General features: G+C 43.4%; 1 protein-coding gene across 2 annotated transcripts in view; it reads left to right on the forward strand.

Annotated features, from left to right (window-relative positions):
* LOC139186117 (ATP-binding cassette sub-family C member 4-like) overlaps positions 1 to 25,364 on the forward strand; it is a 177,629-nt gene that overhangs the window by 53,699 nt on the left and 98,566 nt on the right. For both annotated transcript variants that reach the window (XM_070799893.1, XM_070799894.1), the window contains exons 12-18: positions 6,731 to 6,825; positions 7,049 to 7,135; positions 14,262 to 14,358; positions 17,632 to 17,829; positions 19,190 to 19,330; positions 20,085 to 20,122; positions 20,822 to 20,916. In XM_070799893.1, the coding sequence (XP_070655994.1) occupies positions 6,731 to 6,825; positions 7,049 to 7,135; positions 14,262 to 14,358; positions 17,632 to 17,829; positions 19,190 to 19,330; positions 20,085 to 20,122; positions 20,822 to 20,916 (751 nt within the window). The remainder of the gene's footprint in view (positions 1 to 6,730; positions 6,826 to 7,048; positions 7,136 to 14,261; positions 14,359 to 17,631; positions 17,830 to 19,189; positions 19,331 to 20,084; positions 20,123 to 20,821; positions 20,917 to 25,364) is intronic.

Consider the following 25,364-nt stretch of genomic DNA (forward strand, 5'->3'; position numbering starts at 1 on the left):
CTGTTACTTCATCTGTAAAATGGAGATAATAAAACTATCAACCTCATTATGTTGTTTTGGGGATGAAATGTGCTTGTGATTTTAAAGCACCTGCTTGCTAAGGACATAACAAGCACTCTGTAAGTATTAGAATGGTTTTGAAAATAAATTAGTTTTTAATTATGAGCTCAGTCAGTTTCTGGTAAAATTACATCCATAAAATGTGACATGTAAGAAAGAAGGTATTTGAGTATTAACTTCCATTGTTTGAGTTGGTATTTCTATAGGTGCTCTACACACAGTACATTATATAAATCAACAATAATAATATTCTGTTACAATAATATAAGCAATATTGTGTGCAACATTTGTCTCCATGTTATCTTTAAGTTTTTTGAAAATGTTTAGTGAACACATATTTAAAGGTATTAAATTGATAAATTCTAGTTTAATATTTTTCCACATAGATCACTTACTTGGCCCTAGGATAGTAAGTTTATTGACACATGTCTAAGTGTAGAGGCCTTCAAGTCTTGAATTACTTAAGTGCTGTCTTCATTTCAAATGTACCTTCAGTCACCACCTGAGCAGCATGATGTGAAAGAGCAGAAGACTCTGAACTGACATGAACTCATTCAGATTCCAGCTCTTCTGTTTAAAAGCTGACCACCCTCAGATCAGTGATGTTGTCTGAGTTTCTCAGTTTCTTCATCTGTGAAATGGGGCCAACACTTACTGTGAATCTCAGGTTCCAGAACAGAGCTTACTGCACAGATCTTACCCACCAAGAGCTGTGAGAAGGCGTGTGCACGTGTACAAATGATGGAGCAGAATAAGATGGGTCCTTCACGAGAAATGAGAGATGTAAACAGAACCAGCAGGAAGAGAGATGAGTCCAGGATGGTTCCATGGGAGAGTGTGCTTGGGATGACCTGGAAAGATGGGCAGGATGCTGACAGGCCGTGAGAGGAGGGGCGATTCCACAAGGAAGAAAAGCTGTGAAGGAAGGAGGCCTCCTGCTGTTTGACTCTAGAGTCCAGCCCTCCTCTGCAAGGGCCTCGTGTCCAGCCCATGTTAACCATTTCAGCAGTCTGCTCCGTGGTGCTTCTACTCTAAGTGTCCACCATTGCTGAAGGGCCCTTGATGTGCTTCTGGATGGATGGCATCAAACCAGCATCACCATTTCCTAGTTTGCCTCTAGTGTGTGTGTCTGCTGTTCAGTGAGAATTGGTTAAACCTGGGGGCTTCCCTGGTGGCTCAGACAGTAAAGAATCTGTCTGCAATGCAAGAAGACCTAGGTTTACTCCCTGGGTTGGAAAGATCCCCTGGAGAAGAAAATGAGAACCCATTCCAGTATTCTTGCCTGGAGAAGTCCATGGACAGAGGAGCCTGGTAGGCTATAGTCCATGGGATCACATAAATGGACTCGACTGACTAGCACTTACTTACTTACCTAACTTAGAGGTAACAAATACAAATAAGAACACTTTCCTGTCAGCGGAAGGAAATGTAATATATGCCCAACTCTGGCTTTTCCCCTTTGATCTAATCAGAATGTGGCAGCTGAGAAATCAACTGTATTTGCTTTTACTTCAAATCCTCCAAAACGTTTTCCCCCTTGGTGGCTTGTTCATATATAATTTGCAGAGTCAACAACACACTCGAAGTGTTACTACCAGACTCAGAGATAGTTTCTCATGTCCTGGAAAGAGAGGCTGTGAGTGCTTTTTCTAGAATGTGGTTAAGATTGCTGTATTACAATGTGGTGCTTTTTTAAGATGAAAACCATTTGAACAACATGAAATCAAAGCAGAAAAACTAAGCAGAACAGTTTGCAAGGACTGTGAACAGTGACAGAGAGGCCAAGCAATTCTATGTGTGTCCATGAGGCTGAGAACTTAACACAAAGCTCATTTTTTTTTTTTTCAATGAAAACACAAAGCAAGAGATGGTATTAGTTTCTGAGCTCAAGAAAGAAAGAATGTGAGGTAATTATAAATTATCACAACAGAACATTTGCTGCCTTTCATCAGATGCCCCTCTATTAAGATTTGAGTGAGTGAAGAACCTGTGTGTGTCTGTGTTTTTGTGGTTGTCAGGGAGGGTTACAATGGAGTCTGTTTCTTCCATTGTGGTCATATGCTTTGTATGTTATGATTCATACTGTAAACAGGGCCCTACTGTTGGCTTGGTGAGAAAATAGGGATCAGTCACCAACAGCAAGTTATAATCAACTCATGTCATTTTCTCATTTGTGGAGGTGTTTACACCCACCTTTAGATTCTCACAGCATTCTTGAGTTCAGTGACTCTGGTTTCTGCAGCACATTCTATAGAAGAGGAAAATGAGACTTAGGGAGATCAAAGGACTTGTTTGTCATGGTGGAACCAGTGAGCTACTTGCTTTCTCCCCAGATTTGGTACAGTAGATACAGAGAAGTGAGGGCTTCATCTGCAGAAAAGTACTGCTATGAATCCTAGGTTGATGCCTGAGGAGTTTAGTGATAAAAACTCCAAACTCTGTCTATGACAGAATGTGCCAATTGACAATTATAGGCAACCTAAGACTTCTAATATAATACCATGTGACTTAAGTCTAAGGCAAAGGAACCAGAGATCAAATTCCCAACATCTGTTGGATAATAGAAAAAGCAAGATAATTCCAAAAAAGCATCTACTTCTTCTTCCTTGATATGATAAAGCCTTTCACTATATGGATCACAACAAAGGGTGGAAAATTCCTAAAAGAGATGGGAATACCAGACCACCTTACCGGCCACCTACAAAACCTGCATGGACATCAAGAAGCAACAGCTAGAACTGGACATGGAACAACAGACTGACTCCAAATTGGGAAAGGAGTACATCAAAGCTATATATTGTCACCCTGCTAAGAGTACACCATGTGAAATGCCAGACAGGATGAAGCACAAGCTGGAATAAAGATTGCTGGAAGAAATATCAATAATCTCAGATATGCAGATGACACCACCCTTATAACAGAAAGCGAAGGGGAACTAAAGAGCCTCTTGATGAAGGTGAAAGAGGAGAGTAATAAAGTTGGCTTAAAACTCAAAAAAAAAAAAAACCCAAAAAACTCAACATTCAAAAAACTAAGATCGTGGCATCTGGTTCCACCACTTCATGGCAATAGATGGCGAAACAATGGAAAGAGTGACAGACTTTATTTTCTTGAGCTCCAATATCACCGTAGATGGTGACTGCAGTCATGAAATTAAAATGTTTGCTCCTTGGGAGAAAAACTATGATAAACCTAGAGAGCATATTAAAAGGCAGAGCCATTACTTTACTAACAAAGGTCCATATAGTCAAAGCTATGATTTTTCTAGCAGTCATGTATGGATGTGAGAGTTGGACCATAAAGAAAGCTGAGTGTAGAAGAACAGATGCTTTTGAACTGTGGTGTTGGAGAAGACACTTGAGAGTCCCTTGGACTGCAAGGAGATCAAAGCAATCAATCATAAAGGAAATCAATCCTGAATATTAATTGAAAGGACTGATGCTGAAGCTCCAGTGTTTTGACCACCTGATGGGAAGAACCAACTCATTAGGAAAGACCCTGATGGTGAAAAAGATTGAATGCAGGAGGAGAAGGGGATGACAAAGGATGAGATGGTTGGATGCCATCAGTGACTCAGTGGGCGTGAGTTTGAACAAGCTCCAGGAGATGGCAAAGGACAAGGAAGCCTGGAGTGCTCCATTCCTTGGGATCACAAAGAGTCAGACACAACTAAATGAGTGAACAACTACTTAGCCTGATTTCTATCTTGTCATTTTGGGAATGTTCTCGTCATCTATTCTTTTTTTTGCCCCATGGTACTCTGGGGAAAATAGGCTGATTTGTCTATTAACTTCTTAAATGATATTCAAATATAACTTTGTTTTTGTTTTTTATTTTATTTTTTAACTTTACAATATTGTATTGGTTTTGCCGTATATCAACATGAATCCACCACAGGTATACACGTGTTCCCCATCCTGAACCCTCCTCCCTCCTCCCTCCCCATACCATCCCTCTGAGTCGTCCCAGTGCACCAGCCCCAAGCATCCAGTATCGTGCATTGAACCTGGACTGGTGACTCATTTCATAGATGATATTATACGTTTCAATGCCATTCTCCCAAATCATCCTCTACCTCTCCCTCTCCGACAGAGTCCAAAAGACTGTTCTATACATCTGTGTCTCTTTTGCAGTCTCGTATACAGGGTTATGATTACCATCTTTCTAAATTCCATATATATGCGTTAGTATACTGTATTGGTGTTTTTCTTTCTGGCTTACTTCACTTTGTATAATAGGCTCCAGTTTCATCCACCTCATTAGAACTGATTCAAATGTATTCTTTTTAATGGCTGAGTAATACTCCATTGTGTATATGTACCATAGCTTTCTTATCCATTCATCTGCTGATGGACATCTAGGTTGCTTCCATGCCCTGGCTATTGTAAACAGTGCTGCGATGAACATTGGGGTACACGTGTCTCTTTCAATTATGCTTTCCTCAGTGTGTATGCCCAGCAGTGGGATTGCTGGGTCAAAAGGCAGTTCTATTTCCAGATTTGTAAGGAATCTCCACACTGTTCTCCATAGTGACTGTACTAGTTTGCATTCCCACCAACAGTGTAAGAGGGTTCCCTTTTCTCCACACCCTCTCCAGCATTTATTGCTTGTAGATTTTTGGATAGCAGCCATTCTGTCTGGCATGAAATGATACCTCATAGTGGTTTTGATTTGCATTTCTCTGATAATGAATGATGTTGAGCATCTTTTCATGTGTTTGTTAGCCATCTGTATGTCTTCTTTGGAGAAATGTCTATTTAGTTCTTTGGCCCATTTTTTGATTGGGTCGTTTATTTTTCTGGAATTGAGCTGTAGGAGTTGCTTGTATATTTTTGAGATTAGTTGTTTGTCAGTTGTTTCATTTGCTATTATTTTCTCCCATTCTGAAGGCTGTCTTTTCACCTTGCTTATAGTTTCCTTTGTTGTGCAGAAGCTTTTAAGTTTAGTTAGGTCCCATTTGTTGGTTTTTTTTTTTTTTTTTTTTTTTGCTTTTATTTCCAATATTCTGATTCCCAAATCCTCAAGTTACAACTTTATTTCCTTCTTAGTTTTGAGTTTCTCCTGCTTTCACAGACAAGCATCTGCTTAATCCAGCTGATCTGCTGGGTGTCCCTTAAGCACACCATTTCTTTCCTTTTGATTTTCCTGCCCAGCTTGCTCTTTCTGCTCCCATTTTTTGTACAGGCCTTATCTGTCACTTACTTTAAGTATTACTGTGAAGACTTGGGTCAGGTGTTATCCCTTCTCTGAAAGTGGGAAGCTGAGGCAGAGATCAGCAAACTGCCTTTTTAAGAGACACTCATTCCTTGATAAAAACAAGTCCTGTGCCTTCACCAGCCTGGGCCACCAGCTCTCACACCTGTGTGTCTAGCACAGACTTTCACACCTGCATGCACAACTGCAACATGACACCACTGGGAGGTCATCTCAGGTTGTCCATGAACGAAGTTCCCTAAACCTGCATCCACCACCTTCCCTAACTCAGTAAATGAAGACCCTGTCCTTCCCCTTCCTCACCCCAAACATCACAATCTCCTCTTCTCTTACAGCCACACCCATCCTGTCAGCAGGTCCTTTGGCTCCGCCTTCAACATGTGCCTGGAGTGTGACCCCATCTCTCCATTCCCACTGCTCTCACTCTGGTCCTGACCACAGTCATCTCTCACCTCGATTATTCTGGGAGCCTCCTCATTTGCATCCACCCTCACCCTTCCCCACTTACTGTCTATTTTCTGTAATGCACAGGAGTGATTTCTTAAAACCTCAAACCAGGTCTATCCCCCTCCTCCTGTTACTGGAGTGCCCCCAGGCTCCTCCTGTTCTGTCTCTGCCCTCACTCCCCTCATTCTCACTCTGCTCTCCTGCCTCCTCGTCCTGAACCCCTTGGGCATCTCCCTGTGGCCCCTGCACTCGCCCCTCCCTCTTTGAGGAGCAGCCTCTCCAGGTCTGCCTGAGCCCCTCCCCTCCCAGATCTGCTCACACCCCCTCTGAGCAGAGCCCTCCCCCACCAGTGTGTACTCATTTCCCTCTTCACTCTCTATCCCCCTGAGCCGGCTTCCTTTTCCTTCCTCTCCTCAGTACTTGTGCTCAGGTTAATTTTCCATATCATCTGTCTTCCATCATGGAAAGAAACTCTAGGAGCTTTGTTTCTTCACAGCTGAGTTCATTGTGCCCAGAGCAATGCCTGTCATACAGTAGGTCCTCAGTAAATATCTGTTAAAATGGTCAAACGCATAGATGCTGTGCAAAACTACAGAATGAAAACAAATGAAAAACACTGAGAGGTGTTTTTTTTTTCTTTTTTTTAATGTTCAAGGTCACAGTTTAGTTACTCTGACTTATACCCACTGCTGTAGCTTCCCAGGTAGCTTGGTGGGAAAGATTCCACCTGCCAGTGCAGGAGACACAGGAGACATTGATTTGATCCCTGGGTCAGGAAGATCTCCTGGAGGAGGAAACAGCAAACCACTACAGTGTCATTGCCTGGAGAATCCCATGGACAGAGGAGCCTGACCAGCCCTAGTCCATGAGGTGACAAAGAGTTCAATATGACTTAGCAGCTGAGCATGTATGCACGTTAATCAAATACTTGTGTGAGGAACTAATGCTAAAAGTGTAAGAAGGTAGTAGAACACATTTTATATATTTTCCCCCTTTTCTATCTGTATAGGATTTACAGCTTTTGGAGGAAGGAGATCTAACTGAAATAGGAGAAAGAGGAACCCCGCTGAGTGAAGGACAGAAAGCCCGGGTCAGCCTCGCCAGGTAAATGTGGTTTCAGTTGCCATCCTGCCCCTCCTCTTCCGCAGCTCCTAGTGGACATAAGCACACAGACCCTGCTCACTGGATGGGCCTGTGTGATGCAGGGTCTTGGCCCTTTCCCTGGACTCCTGGTAGGGACATGAAGTTGTTGGACACCATTATGATTCAGAGATGAGACCCAGGGAGTGTGAAGTGTCCTCTCCTGACATCTCTCTACGTTTTCTAGAGCCGTGTATCAGGACGCAGACATCTACCTCCTGGACGATCCGCTGAGCGCAGTGGATGCAGGAGTCAGCAGGCACTTGTTCGAACAGTGAGTTTGCTCCTATTTTCCATCGTTTCTTCTTTCCAAGAGCCCTTCAGAGATGATGGAAGAGATCTCAAAAAAGTCTTTGTGCTCCAGGACACTCAGCTCCCTCTGCCCTGGTGTCCCTCCCTCCCCTCCCTTCCCTCCACAGAAGATCTGTCCTAGAGAAATCTTGCATCCTGATGAGGTCAGGACAGGAAAATACAGCAGGTGCTTCCAGTGTGTGGGGGCCAGTGGGGTCTGTGCTTTAGGGAGTGACAAATAGATGGCAATTTCCCTGCTGCTACTTGCAGTTGATTACTAGACACTCCGGGTGGATCCAGATGCCAGGAATAAGAAGATGATGTAGGGTTTTTAAATCAGAGAGTGAGACTCTATAACCTGGTACTTGGCTGCCAGTTTTTTTCCTCCATCATTTGCTTAAGGCATGTTAGAAGCCAAGTTTTTGGTACTGACATAGGGCTTCCATGGAACGACCCTGTTGGTTTATGCTTGTTATCCTATCACTTTGGAAATAAAGTCTTTATTAAGGTTAGGCTTAATAAAGTCTAGAATTTGAGAATCATTTATTCCACATCTGAGTAAGATTTCAATCATTTCATGTTATTTCATGGATGCTTACTAGAATTAATACTTAGACACTACAATGTAGTGTCACCTATAATCTGGCTTAAGTCTTGACTCTCATTCCTGTTTCTAAAATGTAGAACTTGTCAGTGGCTCCTGGTTGGCTACACAATGACTAAAGTAGAACAACTCTGATTCTTTTCTGTGTATAATGTGTCCTAACACACACTGACTGAGGTCTCTTGTGGAGTCTAGACTGGCCTTTTTGAAAGCCTTGCGAACTTGTTTTTGTCCTAAAACAGCCTTCACATCTCCCCCATGGTCAGGTTGCTTGCTGTTGTTCACTTTGTTAAAGTCAATGAGCCTTCCAGCTGCACTTATAAACACCCTGCTGTGTGCACTGAGATCAATGCGTTACTGCACAAAACCGCTTAGTTTACAAGGAGGACAGTGAGCCAGGAGAGGGGAAGGACCCACACTGGGCAGAATAAGGGAGACTAAGATGCCCAGCTCTCATTCCTGCTTCTAAGAAACCTGTCTCTACGTGGAGCTTGTTAAAACAGATCCCTGGGAGAAAGCTCAGCAGAGTCAGGGTTTAGAGTGTTTTAATATAGGATAGTTTAAGTGCTGAATGTAAAGTGGAAGTATCAACTGGAGGCTTTCACTGAAGTTGGAAAGCTCCCTGTGCCCAGGGCTGGGCAGAAAGTACCCTGGGGGCCTGCAGGCTGGGCAGGTGTGTGGAGGCTGAGACAAGGACCCAGTCCTTTGCTGAAGCAAGAGTAGAAGCTCAGGTGTGGAGGGAGGAAAAATTAAGGCTGTGAGGAGAATAGCAAGCATGTCCTCGTCTGGAGGAGGCGGAGTGTTCAGCAGAGAGAAGCTGTTTGGAAATTCTTGCTCTCAGGTCCTGTGTTAGTTTCTAGGACTGTGTCTGTCCAGGCTGCTCTCACAGGACACCAGAGCTGAGTGGCTTTACAAATAACAAGTTTTTATCTCATGGTTTTGGAGGCTGGGAAAGTCCAAGTCAGGGTGCTGAAAGATTCAGTCTGGTGAGGATCCAATTCCTGCGGCCTCACGTGGTGGCAGAGATGAGGGAGCCGTGTGGTTCCTTTTATCAGGGCACTAATTCCTTTCATTCAGGCTCCATCCTCATGACCTGGTCCCTCCCGACAGCCCCACCTCCTAATACCAACACAGTTGGGATTAGGTCTCAATAGATGACTTTTGAGGAGGAAAACATTCAGTCTATAGCAAGTCGTCACAGATAGGGGTGCTCAAAGAATAGAAATTAAATTTCTCACAGTTTTTGAGGCTACAGGTTCAAGGTGTGGGTGGTTTGGTTTTTCCTGAGACCTCTCTCCTTGGCTTCTGACCACATCCCCTCACTGTGTCCTCACACAGTTTGGGTTTTCTCTAGTTGTAGTGGGCAGGGGCTACTCTCTAGCTGTGATGCATGGACTTCTCATTGTGGTGGCTTCTCTCGTTGCAGAGCCCGGGCTCTATGGTGTGTGGGCTTAGTAGTTGCGGTTACTGGGCCCCAGAGCACAGGCTCAGTAGTTATGATGCATTGGCTGAGGTGCTTTGCACATGTGGGATCTTCCTGGACCAGGGAGGGATCCTGTGTCTCCTGCACTGGCAGGTGGATTCTTTGCCACTGAGCCACCAGGGAAGCCCCCATTTGTATATTTTTGCTTATATGTCTGTTGCCTTAGGAGACTGACCTAAGAAAACATTGGTATAATTTATGTCACAGAATGTTTTGCCTATAGTCTCTACTGGGAGTTTTATGGTGTCACGTCTTACGATTAAATATTTAAGCCATTTTGAGTTTATTTTTGTGCATGGTGAGGGGGTGTGTTCTAACTTCATTGATTTCATGCTTGTGTCTCTGTCCTTGTATCTTAGTCTCTTCATCTAAGTATACCAGTCAGATTAAATTAGATTCAGTATAATTAAGGGTAATGATTACCTTTTTAAAGTCCATGACACCAAATTCTAAGGTACTGAAGACTCAGGTGACCACATGTGAAACTGAGGGGACATGATTGATTTACAACAAGTCCAGAATAGCAAAGTAGAGACTTCAGCAGAGTCAACAAATGTGAGAGGGAGACCTGTGAGGAGCTCTGGGCTCTGGACACTAGGAGCTGGCTAGGAGCTGGGATTCCATGTCCACTAAGCAGGCGTTGTTAGACTTTGGTGGAACCTGCCCTTGTATAAAACATGCTTAGTGTTGGGGTGATATAAGAGTTGTGGAGATGGATGGTGGTGATGGTTGCACATCAGTGTGAATGTACTTAATGCCACTGACTTGTATGCTTAAAATGGCAGAAACAGTAAATTTCATGTTAGGTATATTGTAACACACATACAAACCTGAATAGTGGTACAGAATCCTTGAGAACAAGAGGGAACAGGGCAGATGACACATGGCATGGTCTCCAGCTCTCTGATCTGACCCCTCTTTCCCAGCCTCTCCTGTTCATGACTTGATGAATTTTCCCTTAGAGAAGTGCCTTCTGTCTTGTCATGAGTTCAGTGACAGGCGCTAGTGCTGTGACAGTGATTCCCCACCCCTACCTTCCTGGCGTTGTGAGTATCTCAGCCTCCTTGTTCCCAGTGCCCCACCCTGAGCTCACAAATGTGTGTCACCCCATCTTGTGAGCATCTGCACAAGTTCTTCATCAGGGCAGGAACAGATTCTGCTGGTCATTGCATCCATGTCACAGGGAGGGGAGAGCAAGGTATTTTGGTGCCAAGTACAGTGTGCTGATTGCAGAAGTTCTCCTGAGTTCTTTTTCAAACATTGGAGATATTTATAAAATCCTCTCAAATATTTTGAGTATACCGCTTTGGATATATACTTGATAGAAGCAAGCTTAAGACTGTTGTTTGTAATCAGAACCACTTTCTCTAGGGAAAGTTAAAGCAGAGAGCATGAAAGCAATTTAGGAAACCACTCAGCAGCAACTGGAGTGTGTTCTCAAGTCATAGAATCGGATGGAACAATATGCTGTGAGATATGGTGGTCATGTGGAAGCTTAGTCATGGGGAGGGTTTTGTATTACAAATGAATGACACACTTCTGCTTGCCGTTAACAGTTTCCTTCAGTCATGAATTTATATCCAAGGTCATTGAGGTTCATGACTTTTACAGCTTTATGCTGTGAACACAGTGGATTCTATCAGCTACAGAAGGTGAGGGCCTTACGTGAACTGATGCAGTCTTACCTGTGTCCAGCCATGGATCCCATCCCAGTTCAGCCCCACATCGCCAGACCCCTGCCTCCTGCATCATCAGATATTAGGGTCTGTCCTGATCAGACTCCCATGCTGCTGTCTACACAGCTCACCCTCCTGTCTACATAGCTCACCCTCCTGTCTACACAGCTCACCCTCCTGTCTACACAGCTCACCCACCTGTTCCAGCCCTTCACAGACACCTCCTCCACCCGCCCTTCCCCTACCCTCCACAACACTCTGCCACCACCACATTCAGAAAGCAGCTCCAGGTCCTCAAACAAACAGGTTTCCTTGCCATCTGCCCCCCTCAGCCTTTCCAGCTCATCTCCACACCCACTCGGCATCTAGCTGTGCTGGCTCTGTGGGGATCCTTTCTCACCCCTGTCTGTACATACCGGTCCCTCTGTCCCAGAGCCAGGGAGTAGTGCCCCAGGACCCAGAAGGAAGGTGGAAGATGGGACCTGTCATTCCCTCCTGCTCTTCCAGGGGGTGCCCATGCCCTCTGTCTTCCCCCAGCCCTCAGCAGGTACACTTGACCATTTATGAGTCCCACTGGCACCCATTATAGCTCAGTTGGGAAAGAATCTGTCTGCAGTGCAGGAGACCCGGGTTCGACTCCTGGGTCAGGAAGATCCCCTGGAGAAGAAAATGGCAACCCACTCCATTATTCTTGCCTGGAAAATCTCATGGACAGAGGAGCCTGACGGGCTACAGTCCATGAGGTTGCAAGAGTTGGACACAACTTAGCCACTAAACCACCACCACCGCCTGCCATCCATAAACTATGAATGCAGGAAGGCACCTCAGCCCAGCGTGTTCTGTCTCAGGAACCCTGTACCTCCTGTGCCTTCTTCCAGGATGTTTCCCCAGTCAGTCTCAGGGCTCCCATGTCTCCCCATCTAAGACAGCAGCTGCCCTTCTTTTTCCTTCAGAGCACAGGTCACAACCCAATAGTGGGTTTTCTATGCTTGCTCACTGTGTCCTGTACACAGTGCAGAGTATTGTCTTCTGTCTTGACCTGTGGGTGAATCCTCAGCACTTAGGACAGTGCCTGGCTCCTCAGCAAACCTCTGCTGATTGAATGAATAGAGGTGGGGCCTCTGTCTTACTTGTATCGCCTCCACCACAAGTTGCGTCCCCTCTTAATAGAGCCCTTATATAGGATTATATGTGGGACTGGAGAAGGAAATGGCAACCCACTCCAGTGTTCTTGCCTGGAAAATCCCAGGGATGGGGGACCCTCATAGGCTGCCGTCTATGGGGTCGCACAGAGTCGGACACGACTGAAGCGACTTAGCAGTAGCAGCATAGGATTAACACAGCCTTTATATAGGAATAACTGTTATACAACTGGTTGCTGACTCAGTCATTTCTATGGCATGACTTGGAAATCTATAAAAACTTGGAAAATGGTGTATTTTTCTAGTGATTTGGATAAAAGCATCATTTATGAAAAATTCAAAGGCATTAACTGATCTCTTCATTGTAATTATTTGTATTACCTCATCTGTGATGGGATGTTAGGAAGAAAACATCTTAAAACTTTTGGGTTGGTTCATCTTGGACACAACACCCTGTCAGATTTGATTAACATCCCCTTTTAAGGATTATTGGCAGGCAATTATGAATCAAGGAGAAAAAAATCTGTTTTAGTACTAAATTTGAAAAGGTGTTAGTCAAGAAACTTAGGTATGAATGCTGAGCTAACACATGTCAAAATGTAAAAATGAATCCTTTTGGACTTAGCGAACATCTGGTATATGTGTTTACATTCCAGGGTCTTGTTTTTGATCACAGACTCAATGTCCAGAGTGTCTCCTTAAGAGTTTTCTGACCTGAGTCCAAAGCACATGACCGCTCGTGGTTAGGGAGAAGTGGAAAAGAAAGCTGACATTTGCTGAGTAGATTGGTGGTTTGATTTCTCAGTACATGTGCATGAGTTGTTTGATCTTGTCTTGAGATGAAGAAACAGGTTGAGTTGCTCATCTGACGTCAGGCTCAAGAGAGGAACTGAGCTGCAGCCTGCTGCCTCCAGACTCTCCATCTGATTCACTCACAGGTTGAACTCTGGCCCAGGTTCCTGCGATTTGCTCTGCAAGGGGCTCAGGCTCCCAGAGTACCTGCCTAGAGCCCTGCCTGTGTTCATTGCGGCCCCAGACCCACTTGCTTCCCTGGAGGGGTTGTGGACTTTGTGGGATGACACTGGGGCTGAGTTCCTAGGGGTCTACATTTGAAATGTAGGAGTAGTTTTTGCTTTTTTTTTTTTTTTTCACTGTGAAAACAATTTAAGGCTGAATAGTGAGGGGTGTCTTGACTAAGAGAACTGGTGGGTGTTCCGAGTCATTGGGTGATTTCCACTGTGATTTGGGCCATTTGGATTCTGTTCTTTTACTTTCGTATGTGGAAGGTGTTCACTCCAAATGAAAGAAGACGTGCTTCCTGGATGGAAGTGGGAATGTTGTAGTGATTGATAGAGGCCACTCTGGCATTCATTTTCTATGTAATATTTTTTAGGAACACATGTCTAGCAAATGCACTCTGGCAAAGATTACCAAGAATCTATTAATTTTTTATTGTGAATATTTACATCATTAATTATAAATAATCACCTAGAAAGCAAAGAATGTACACATTTTTAAATGACATGGATCCCTTTTCTCCCATTCTTGAATAGTGATAAAATAGTGTTTTAGTTCGGAGAAGGCAATGGCAACCCACTCCGGTACTCTTGCCTGGAAAATCCCATGGATGGAGGAGCCTGGTGGGCTGCAGTCTATGGGGTTGCTACAAGTCGGACACGACTGAGCGACTTCACTTTCACTTTTCACTTTCATGCATTGGAGAAGGAAATGGCAACCCACTCCAGTGTTCTTGTCTGGAGAATCCTAGGGACGGAGAGCCTGGTGGGCTGCCGTCTATGGGGTCGCACAGAGTCGGATACGACTGAAGCGACTTAGCAGCAGCAGCAGCAGTGTTTTAGTTTAGTCAAGTTTTGAAGTCTCAGTATTAGTTGTTTTCCTTTATGAAACATGTAAATAATTGTTAAGCTGAGTTTTAGAGGAAAAACTTAGCTGTTTTTGCCTCCTTCAGTAGACTGGTTTTAAGAATTTTTTATAGCACTAGATTCAAATTTGCTGCTGATAAATTTAAGAACCTAGTTGGATTAATTGATTTATGTTTATTCAATTTTTTTACTGATTTGATATTTAACCTAAAGATCTTTCACTGCTGTGTGGTCTTTGTCTCACTGTTTTCAAAATATAGGTTTATAGTTTGAGGCACTCCATTAATGTGCTTTTACTTACTGTGCCTTTTCCATTTGTAGGTGTGTTCATCAGGCCTTGAAGGAGAAGATCACAATCTTAGTCACTCATCAGTTGCAGCACCTAAAAGATGCAAGTCAGATTCTGATATTGAAAGATGTAAGTAATTTCTAGAAATCCATGGAATTGCTAGCACTCAAGTGTGTTGAAAGACAGACCTCCCTGCAGGTCACTCTCCTTGCATTCATGGTAAATGCCCTCTTCTCCCTCAGTTTTTTGCCCCCTTCTTCTCAGAGCTAGTGTTCATGTCTTGGAGGATGAACCTAAAGCCCTATAGAAATGTCACTATTACACTCTAAGCCACATAAACCCTAAAGTGTATAAAAGTGCAACCACAGGGTTATTGAATCATCACTATTCTAATGAAATTTGTTAAGGTTAATGTTGCAGTTTTATTTAGAACTTTTTACTTTCCTCTTCCATGACTTAAGTCAAAGTATCTCACTTAGAAATTAGAGATTCTAAGATCTGCTGGTATCCAGGTCATTGTCATACATAGTTTGCCAAAAGAGCATCTTCCATTAACACCAGAAGCGAGGTTGGGTAGCTGAGCACCCGGGTCAGAGACGTCCTCTCTGCTGGTGTCTCCAGTCTCTGGTCTCCCTGCCCAGGTCTCTATATCCCCAGTACATGCGGAAGCCTGTGTGGCAGGAGGACAAGGCCCTGCCTTCACGGGGCTCCTGCTTTATGGGGAGGATGTGACAAAGAAGGTGATATCCTGGCCTCCCTGAGGAGCTGGTGCCTCACGGGGTCTGAGTGACATGAAGGTGGCAGCCACACAGTCACCAGGGGGAGGGGGTCTGAGGCAGGGGGTCCTAAGTAAGGAGCTGACCTGGCAGGTTGGAGGAATGGCAGGAAGACCAGAGTGTCTGAGGAGAGTGAGCAGGGGATGGGAGGGAGCTGGTCTCTGAGCAGTGGACAAGGGGCGGTTGTGGGATGGAAGCCATCAGATGGTCCAGAGCAGAGGAGGGATGTCATCTGATGTGGGAGTTAAGAAATTTCTCTGATGGTCACTGGAAGGGTGACAGAAGAAGCAGTTAGGAGTCTTAGTAAAGCTGAGAAGACAGAAGTGTGGGCTCAGCCTAGGGTATCAGTTTCTAGAGCCGCCGTATCACAGCACCACAAGCTGGGTGACAGCAGGAGTTTATCATCTCCCTCTTCTGGAGGCTAAAAGTCCCAAATCCAGGTGCTGGCAGAGCTGTGCTCTCCCTGAAGGCTCCAGAGGAGAATCCTTCCCTCCAGCCTCTGGTGTTCATGGGCCTTCCTTGGTGTTCCTTGGCTTCCAGCTGCAGCGCTGTGGTCTCTGCCTCTGATGTCACATGGCCGTTTTCCCTGTGTCAGTCTTCTGTTCTCATAGTGACATCGGTCTTACTGGTTTTAGGGTCACCTTGCTCCAGTGTGACCTCATCTTAACTTGATTACATCTGCAATGACCCTGTATCCAAATAAGGTCATGTTCACAGGTGTCATGTTTGAGCACATCTTTCTGAGGAGGGGGCACCATCCAATCCACAACTCCTAGCATGGTTGGTGGTGGGGTGGAGATTAGTGAGAAGTGTTCAGACTTGGTGGTCGTTCGATGCTGCACTCCTTGGCTTGTTTGCCTCTGGGTCTCATCACCTCTATAGTTAACCTCTGACTGCTCCACAGGCCCTTGGTCAGATCCCTAACTTCTGAAAAGAATCTCTGCTGCAAGAAAGATTATTAAGATACAGAACCCCTGCCTCTCTAGGAGCAGTCCCATGTGTCAGCCCTTCTTCACTCCTCTAGGAATGGGGGCAGGGTAAGGTTTCTCAAGCTCGAGAGCAGTTGATTTCATGTGCAAAGCGGGTGATTCTAGTGTGTAAACTCCAATGTTCATAGTGTTATGAGCACAGGATCAGTGAGCAGGAGTATAACTTATTTTGCCCATCTCTAGATGTTTTGGGGTCCCCTTTTTGCTTCTTTTGAGGACACTACCCCCAGTTTTAGTACTAACAAAACAACCATTTGGCCACTGGTGAGCACCCCTGCCTGATTTGGGGTCTATCCTCACTGTCGGGTCCCTCTCTTCAGAGCAGATGGCTATCCCTTCATCACCCAGAATTGTCAGTGCTTGACTGTTGAGTGAAATTGCTGTCTTTGTACCACCAGTCATTTCATCGTGCATATTACAGATTTGATGTGGTGAGTGGTGATTTCATTAAAGAGGTGTGTGAATTTTGCCTCCAAAGTGGAACAAGACACAATATATCCTGCATAATTTTCTAGTTCTGCAGTATCTGATGGTACCCAAAGGCTTCCTTGTATTTCTCCCAGTGGACCCCCTCAGGGGAGTGGGTGAAAGGGGTCCCAGCGAGGGTCCTGGGCCAGCTCTCTCCACCTGACCTGCCTTAACCACAGCTGCTCTCATTTGATGTGTTTTGCATCCTGAGTTTTTTTTTTCCCTGATGTTTTATTTGGTACTGAGTGAATCAGCTGAGTCTGGTTTCATGCAGTCAGAAGATACTGAAACATCTGCACATTATTTTATATGACTTTATTAGGGAGGGAAACTGTGCAAGGATGTGTCACATGTGTTCAACGAAAATGATTTGACTGACTGTAGCTTAAGCAGTTGCCTGATTTGGGGAAGCCTAGTTGGCTGCTTGTGGTTGGTTGTTCCTAAGCTTTTTCTCAGATCTGAGTGCATTGATTCTGGCTTAGATTTTGGTTTGTGGGCACAGACTGCCAAGGCCTTAGAGCCACCCCAGCCCCATGGCCTCCTTGTTTAATTACTTTATCAGGTGGAATATTGAATTTTCAGTTGGGAATTTGCTGAGTGTGTGGGGGCAGTTGTAGACCAAGGAGAGGCCTCTTCATGGGTTTTCTGTCCGGGACTGGTTCCTATTATCCCAGCCGGGCACATGATAGTGTGACAGTGACAGTGGTCAGTGAAGGTTTCATGAGTGACTCTTACCTGTATGCAGATGTGCTTGTGCCCACCTCTGGGTTAAGTATAAATTTCTTTCCTGGACTTGTCACACGAGGCTTCTGTCAATTTCCATGCTGTCTAAGAAGACTGCTGATTCTCCCATCACCCTCTGTACTTCTTCCTTCCCCAAATGCCCAGGGTAGTCATGTCAATGGCCTCCATTTTTGACACCTGAGCACACGTTTCTTTCATATCCCTCAGCACCTACCATAGGGACAGGGTTTGGCAGAGAATGCAATGCTCAGTTCTGTCCTGAGTTGACTGAACTAGATTTCTCAACAAGAATTCTAGACCCAGGGATCTTTTTTTTTTTTTTTTCAAAAATCATAATTTAAAACCAGATAACTTTTTTGCTTAGTATTTAGGTTGGTTTAATATTATCAAATACAAATTAATTCCTCTCATCTTTTTAATTTTAGGGCAAAATGGTGGAAAGAGGAACTTACTCTCAGTACCTGAAATCCGGGGTAGATATTTTTTCCCTTTTTGAGAAGGGGAATGAGCAGTCTGAACCATCTCCAGTTCCAGGAACTCCCACTGTGATCTCTGAGTCTTTGGTTCAGTCTCTCCAATCTCCCAGACCCTCACTGAAAGGTGCGGCTCCAGAAGACCAAGAAGTGAGTTTCTCTTTCTGCAGTGTGCCTGGGTCTGTGTGCTCTTGGTGGTCTCATGGACCTTCAGTCTGCTCTGCTCATGACATCTTCATTTGTCCCAAAGTACACCCTAACATTTCTAAAGTCTTGTTCCATGGAATTGGTAGAGTTAGAAGAGCATGAGGGGAACAAGCCTGCTTGGGGTTCCCCTTAGGGTATAGGATGGAGAATCTTATGGAGACCAGAAGTGGGTGTACTGCTATGAATTTCTGGGTTTATGTGACTCACAGTGATTGAGAACTCATCAGTTTACTGTAGTTACATCCTATTTATGCTGGTGGCCCCCAGCTTCCCTTATGCATCCAAAGGCTTAATGTGAAGACCCCCTTAGACTGAGTCCTGCTGTTGCCACATTAAATCAACTACTTTTCCTATGTGTTGAAATACTCTAGCACTGCATGTGACTGATGGTATTTTTTTCCCTCAGTGTCAGATGGTTTGTGATTGGCCAGAGGTAATGTGTGCAAAGGACCTGACACCTGGTAGACACTTCAGTGTTAGTTCCTGTCCTCCTTTCTTACCTTTCAAGACTGAGAACCACATCTTATCAACCTTAAATGCCAGTGGCCAGGATAGAGGCGAGGACATCCTAGCCTTCTGTGACTCTATAATTCATTCTAAGTCCTCCAGACAGAAATGCTGAAATGCACTAGATCTCCCTTAAAAACATATTCCCTTGATAACCAATCCCTCAATATCCAAGCCCAGGAGCCTGGAATGATCCTGATAAGTATTTGGATTAGCTGTTCACTTTCTAAACTCAGGAATAACTCTCTGAAACTTAGGAACAAAATAGATTCAAATCATATGCTTGCAATGTGCTGTCCAAACTCATATTACTCCAACTTTCTCTGTGAACTCAGTTTACTGAATTTGGCTAATATTTTGAACCCCAAGTATGTTTTATGTTTCTGTCATTGAATGACACAGTCATCTAGAAGGATACATTATCTCCATATCATTTTGTGTATTATTTTAGAGCAAGTTTCTGCATTTATACATTAATTGATTTTGTTTTGTGTCAGAGTCATGATCTATTTTAAGCAAAGCCACCCAACTGTCAATAACTTCATGTGACTGACCTTTGATTATTTCTCATAGATTCCTACGAGTGGGATGGCTGGGTCCAGGGGTAAAAGCGTATGTGATTTGGCCAGATATTCCCACACCCTTCTCCATAGGAGATGGACCATCCTGCACTCCTAACAGTGTATGACATGTGTCTGTTTCCCAAAGCTTCGCGGTGGAGGACATTGTTGAACTCTTGAAATTTGGGGTTCATTATTTAAAATTTCATCTCTCACTGCCATTTTTCCCCTTCCAGTCTGAGAATATAGGGGTTACACTACCTCTAGAGGACCACTTGGAAGGAAAAGTTGGTTTTAAGACCTATAAGAATTACTTCACAGGTGGTGCTGCCTGGCTTGTCATCATCTTCCTTATTCTAGTAAACATCGCAGCTCAGGTACGTAAGGGTGTTTATTTTGGTTTGTGCACTCAGTTTTATATTTACATACTACTTATACTTTATTTTAGAATTATTTTTAAATATGTGTATTAAGAGATTTATCTCAAAAAACTTGGCTCATGCAATTGTGGGATCTAGCTTGGTGAATGTGAAATCAGCAAGGCAGGCCTGCAGGCTGGAACCTCAGGCAGGAGCTGACCCTGCTGTCTTGAGGCAGAATTTCTTCCTTCTCCAGGAAGCCTCAGGTTTTGCTCTTCAGGCTTTTGACTGGACGAGGCCACTGCAGTGTGGAGAGTGATCTCCTCTACTGAAGTTCTGATGATGGATGAAACATCATCCACAAAATACCTTCATGGCAACATCTGGATGGCTGTTTGGATGAATCACTGGAGACTGGCCCAGCCAAGCTGACACTGGAACTGACCATCACTGTACCTGTCAAGCTTTTTGCTTTGAAAAATCCTAACATTTGTACTGTTATTACTGCCTTTTGCAGTCCACTTGGATATACATTGAAGTACATTATATTTGGGGAGCAAACTCTTATAGGGAAAAGGGGGTTTCTTTTAAAGATATTAACTTGTAAGATGCCCTCCCTTGACCTGTGGTCATCTGGGGCATGGGGCTTGGCACAGACCTGAGCCGGAAGGACCGTCTCCATGTTCTGGAGCCTTTCTGTCCCCCATCCTAGTGAGCGGGGTGTGAGGCTCAGTGATGTCAGTGTGTGAGTGACTGCTGTTTCCTGCTCCAGGTTGCCTATGTCCTGCAGGATTGGTGGCTTGCATTCTGGTGAGTGATTCTTGGTCTGACCCAAAGTACTCTGAAATCTACACAAAGAAAGCCTCACTTTCCCACAGAGTCAGGGGGAGAGATGGGGCTAGATCAGCCTCCTCTTCTGAGCCTCTCATAGGTTCCCTGAATAAAAATGAAAGTTCCTACGGGTGGTGTGTGATCCCTCTGTGGTTTCTCCCCATGTCCCTCCCTTCAGCAGCTTCTTCACAGACATTTTTTTTTTCTTTTTTGGAACTTTTAATATTGTACTCGGCCATGGCAAATCAACAATATTGTGATAGTTTCATTTGAGCAGTGAAGGGATGCAGCCATACATATACAAGTATCCATTCTCCCCCAAACTTCCCTCCCATCCAGGCTGCCATGTAACGTTGGGCAGAGTTCCATGTGCTGTACAGTAAGCCCTTGTTGGTTACCTGTTTTATGTATAGCAGCATGTGCATGAGCATCCAAACTCTCTAACACTCCTTGCCCTCAGCAACTAAAAGTTTATCTTCCAAGTCTGTCTTCACAGATAATTTTGAAAAATGAAAATCTCAATTCAAATTTTTAAAGGGAGACATACACAGGGCCTTGTGGGCTGGGGAACACTTTCCAGCATAAAATACATTTCTTGAATTGAGGTAATTTTTTGTGATATTTGTGTAAATTCTATGTGTATCTGTAGTGTAATATTTTTTATTTTCTGTTCCATAGGGCGAATTTACAAAGTGACCTATATTCTGGGGCATTAGTAAAAGAAAATGAAGCTGTAGTGTTCATTCTGAACTGGTACTTAGGAGTTTATTCAGGTAAAGTTGAGTCATCTGCTCTATAATTCCAGAGTTTAAGGTGTGTATTACAATGAGTCTGTGTGAACAACGAGGGCTTCCAGAGTAATTCAGTAATGTCTTAACAAATGAAGTGTCTGAATCACATTTACTCTGTGAATTAATCAGAATAATTATTTTAAAGATCTACCAAAAGAAAAGAGGTTGAATGAAGACTCTTAATTTGCTCCATACTGGATTTTGGTAGTTAAATCATGATTGCATATTGAGAAAATCAGCCGCTAGAAATATGTAGCTATTGTCTATTGTAATAGTTGCTTTTGCTAAATCTTATATCCTTATAAGAGTGGCCAAGGGGATTAGAAATGTATTCTCACCCTGTGGTTCAGTTATTCCAATTCTGTCTGAATAAACCCTGGCTTTTATCGATCCTAGATGAAATCCTTTGTCAGCATGAGCCACAAATAAAGACATTATTCCCTCCCAGGTATTCAAAGCTCCCCTTTACCACACTGCTCACCTCCTGGCCTTCACTAATAACTTGAGAAGCTAAGAAGGGGAAATCCAGTGTCTGGAATTAGGATTCTTTCTCTTTCTTAACCTGAGATTACAGTGGTACCTCCTCCTCAACTGTGGGATTGATTTAAAATTTGGCTTGCCAGACTAATATTAACATGACTCTCTCTATTGACAAGAGTATTTAGAATATATATAGCATAGCGTTATATAGTATTTAAAGGATGTCTTTAACAAAAATTTTAAATGCCCTCTTTATCCATTCATCTGTTGATGGACATTTAGGTTGCTTCCATGTCCTAGCTTTTGTAAATAGTGTTGCTGTGAACACTGGGGTGCATGTGTCTTTTTGAATTATGGTTTTCTCAAGGTATATGTGCAGTAGTGAGATTGCTGAGTCATACGGTAGTTCTATTTTCAATTTTTTAAGGAACCTCCAAACTGTTCTCCATAATGACTGTATCAATTTACATTCCTACTAACAGTGCAAGAAAGTTCCCTTTTCTCCACACCTTCTCTAGCATTTACTGTTTGTATATTTTTTATGATGGCCATTCTGACTGGTAGTTTTGATCTATATTTCTCTAATAATGATATTGAGCATCTTTTCATATGCCTCTTGGCTATCGTATGTCTTCTTTGGAGAAAGGTCTATATAGGTCTTCTGCCCATTCTTTGATTGGGTTGTTTTTGTCTTTTTTTTTTTTTTTTTAAGCTGCATGAGCTGTTTGTATATTGTGAAGATTAATCCCTGGTCAGTTATAATTCTTTTCTCCTATTCTCAGGGCTGTCTTTTCATCTCATTTATGGTACATATATACACTGGGTTGGGGAAGAGGGGCTTCTGGGTAGCTCAAATGGTAAAGAATCTGCCTGCAATGAGGGAGACCTGGATTTGATCCCTGAGTTGGGAAGAACCCTTGGATAAGGGCATGGTAACCCACTCCAGTATTCATGCTTAGAGAATTCCATGGACAGAGGAGCCTGGCAGGCTACAGTCCATGGGGTTGCAAAGAGTCAGATATGACTGAGCAACTAACACACGTGTACACTGGAAGATTACTCATCCATAGAAAGGAATGGAATAGATCATTTGTCGAGACATAGATAGACATAGAGTCTGTCATACAAAGTAAAGTAAGTCAGAAAGAGAAAAACAGAAAAAAAAAATACTTGTGTTAATGCATATATATGAAATCTAGCCTCTTCATGGATCATTGGCTTATCATGGCGAAGGGGCTTGTATAACTCAATGGAGCTATGATATGTGCTGTGTAGGGCCACCTAAGACTGACGGGTCATATTCGAGAGTTCTGATAAAATGTGATCCATTGGAGGAGGGAGTGGCAAACCACCCCAGTGTACTAGCCATGAGAAAAACCCAGGCACTGCATAAAGAGGCAAAAAGATATGACACCAAAAGTTTAGCCCCCCAGGTCAGAAGGTGTCCAATATGCTACTGGTAAAGAGCAGAAGACAACTACTAATAGCTCCAGACAGGATGAAGTGGCTGGGCCACAGTGGAAATGCGTTCAGTTGTGGATGTGTCTGGTAGTGAAAATAAAATCTGATGCTGTAAGAACAGTATTGCATTTTAGTTGATACGATATTTTTTAACCAAAGTAAAAAATAATTTTAAAAAATAAAGAAAAAAAAAAAAGAACAGTATTGCATAGGAACCTTGAATGTTAGGTCCATGAATCAAGGTTAGGTCCATGAATCAAGGTAAATTGGATGTGGTCAAGCAGGAGACGGTAAGAGTAAACATCAACATCTTAGGAATCAGTGAACTCAAATGGACAGGAATGGGTGAATTTAATTCAGATGACCATTATATCTACTACTGTGGGCAAGAATTGCTTAGAAGAAATGGAATAGCCCTCATAATCAACAAGAGTCCAAAATGCAGTTCTTGGGTGCAACCTTAAAATAACAGAATGACCTCGGTTCATTTCCAAGGCAATCAATCCATTCAACACCTCAGTAATCCAAGTCTATGTCCCAACCACCTTTGCCAAAGAAACTGAAGTTGACCAGTTCCTTGAAACCTAGAAGACTTCCTAGAACTAAATGCAGAGTTCCAGAGAATAGCAAGGAGAGACCAGAAGGCCTTCATCAATGGACGATACAAAGAAATAGAGGAAAACAACAGAAAGGGTAAGGCTAGAGATCTCTACAACAAAATTGGAAATATCAAAAGAACATTTCATCCAAAGACGGGCACAATATAAGACAGAAATGGTAAAGTCCTAATTAAAGCAAAAGAGATCAAGAAGAGATGAAAAGAATACACAGAACTATACAATAAAGATCTTAATGATCTGGATAACCATGATGATGTAGCCTGTCACTCAGAGCCAGACATTCTGGAGTGTAATGTCAAGTGAGTCTTAGGAAGCACTGCTGTCTATAAAGCTAGAGGAGGTGATGGAATTCCAGCATAGCTATTTAAAATTCTAAAAGATTTAAAGTGCTGCACTCAATGTGTCAGCAAATTTGGGAAACGCAGCAGTGGCCACAGGACTGGAAAAGGTCAATCCTTATCCCAATTTCCAAGAAGGGCAATATTAAAGAATGTTCAGTCCACCAGACAATTGCACTCATCTCCCATGCTAGTAACATTATGCTCAAAATCATTCAAGTTAGTTTTCATCATTATGTGAACTGAGAACTTCCAGATGTTCAACCTGCATTTAGAAAAGGCAGAGGAATCAGAGATCAAATTGTCAACATTTTCTGGATCATAGAGAAAGCAAGGGAATTCCAGAACAACATCTACCTCTGTTTCATTGGCTAAGCTAAAGCCTTTGACTGTGTGGATCAAAACAAACTGTGGAAAACTCTTAAAGAGATGGGAATACCAGACCATCTTAACCTGCCTCCTAAGAAACCTGTATGCAGGTCAAGAAGCAACCATTAGAACCCTGTATGGGACAACTGATTGGTTCAGGATTGAGAAAGGTGTACAACAAGGCTGTTTGTTGTCACCCTGTTTATTTAACTTATACACAGAGCACATCATGTGAAATGCTGGGCTGGATGGGTTACAAGCTGGAGTCAAGATTGCTGGAGAGTATCAACCTCAGATATGTGGATGATACCACTCAAATGGCAGAAAGCAAAAAGGAACTAAAGAGTTTCTTGATGAGGGTGACAAAGGAGAGTGAAAAAGCCAACTTAAAACTGAATATTAAAGAAACTAAGATCATGGCATCCAGTCCCATCACTTCATGGCAAACAGAAGGGGAAAATCTGGGAGCAGTGATAGATTTCCTCTTCCTGGGCTCTAAAATCACTGCGGATGGTGACTGTAGCCATGAAATTAGACAATGATTGCCTCTTGGCAGGAAAGTTATGACAAACCTAGATAGTGTGCTAAAAAGCAGAGACATCACTTTGCTGACAAAGGTCCATATACTCAAGGCTATGGTCTTTCCAGTAGTTATGTAAGGATGTGAGAGCTGGGCTATAAAGAAACCTGAGCACCAAAGAATTGATGCTTTCAAACTGTGGTGCTGGAGAAGACTCTTGAGCATCCCTCGGACAGTAGGGAGATAAAACCAGTCAATCTTAAAGGAAATCAACCCTGAATACTCATTGGAAGGACTGATGCTGAAGCTGAAGCTCCAATACTTTGGCCTCCTGATGTAAACAGCTGACTCACTGGAAAAGACCCCAATTCTGGGAAAGGCTGAAGGCAGAAGGAGAAAAGGGTGACAGGGGATGAGATGGTTGGATGGCACCACCGATTCATCAACCTTGGCAAATTCGGCAAGATGATGAGGGGCAGGGAAGCCTGGCGTGCTGCAGTCCATGGGGTTGCAAAGACTTGGACACAGCTTGGCGACTGAACAACAACAACATGGAATCTAGAAAAATGGTACAGGTGAACCTCTTTGCAGGGGACAAACAGAGTCATAGATGTAGAGAATAGATGTTTGGACTCAGAGTGC

This window comes from Bos indicus, chromosome 12, assembly GCF_029378745.1.
Source record: "Bos indicus isolate NIAB-ARS_2022 breed Sahiwal x Tharparkar chromosome 12, NIAB-ARS_B.indTharparkar_mat_pri_1.0, whole genome shotgun sequence".
NCBI lineage: Eukaryota > Metazoa > Chordata > Mammalia > Artiodactyla > Bovidae > Bos > Bos indicus.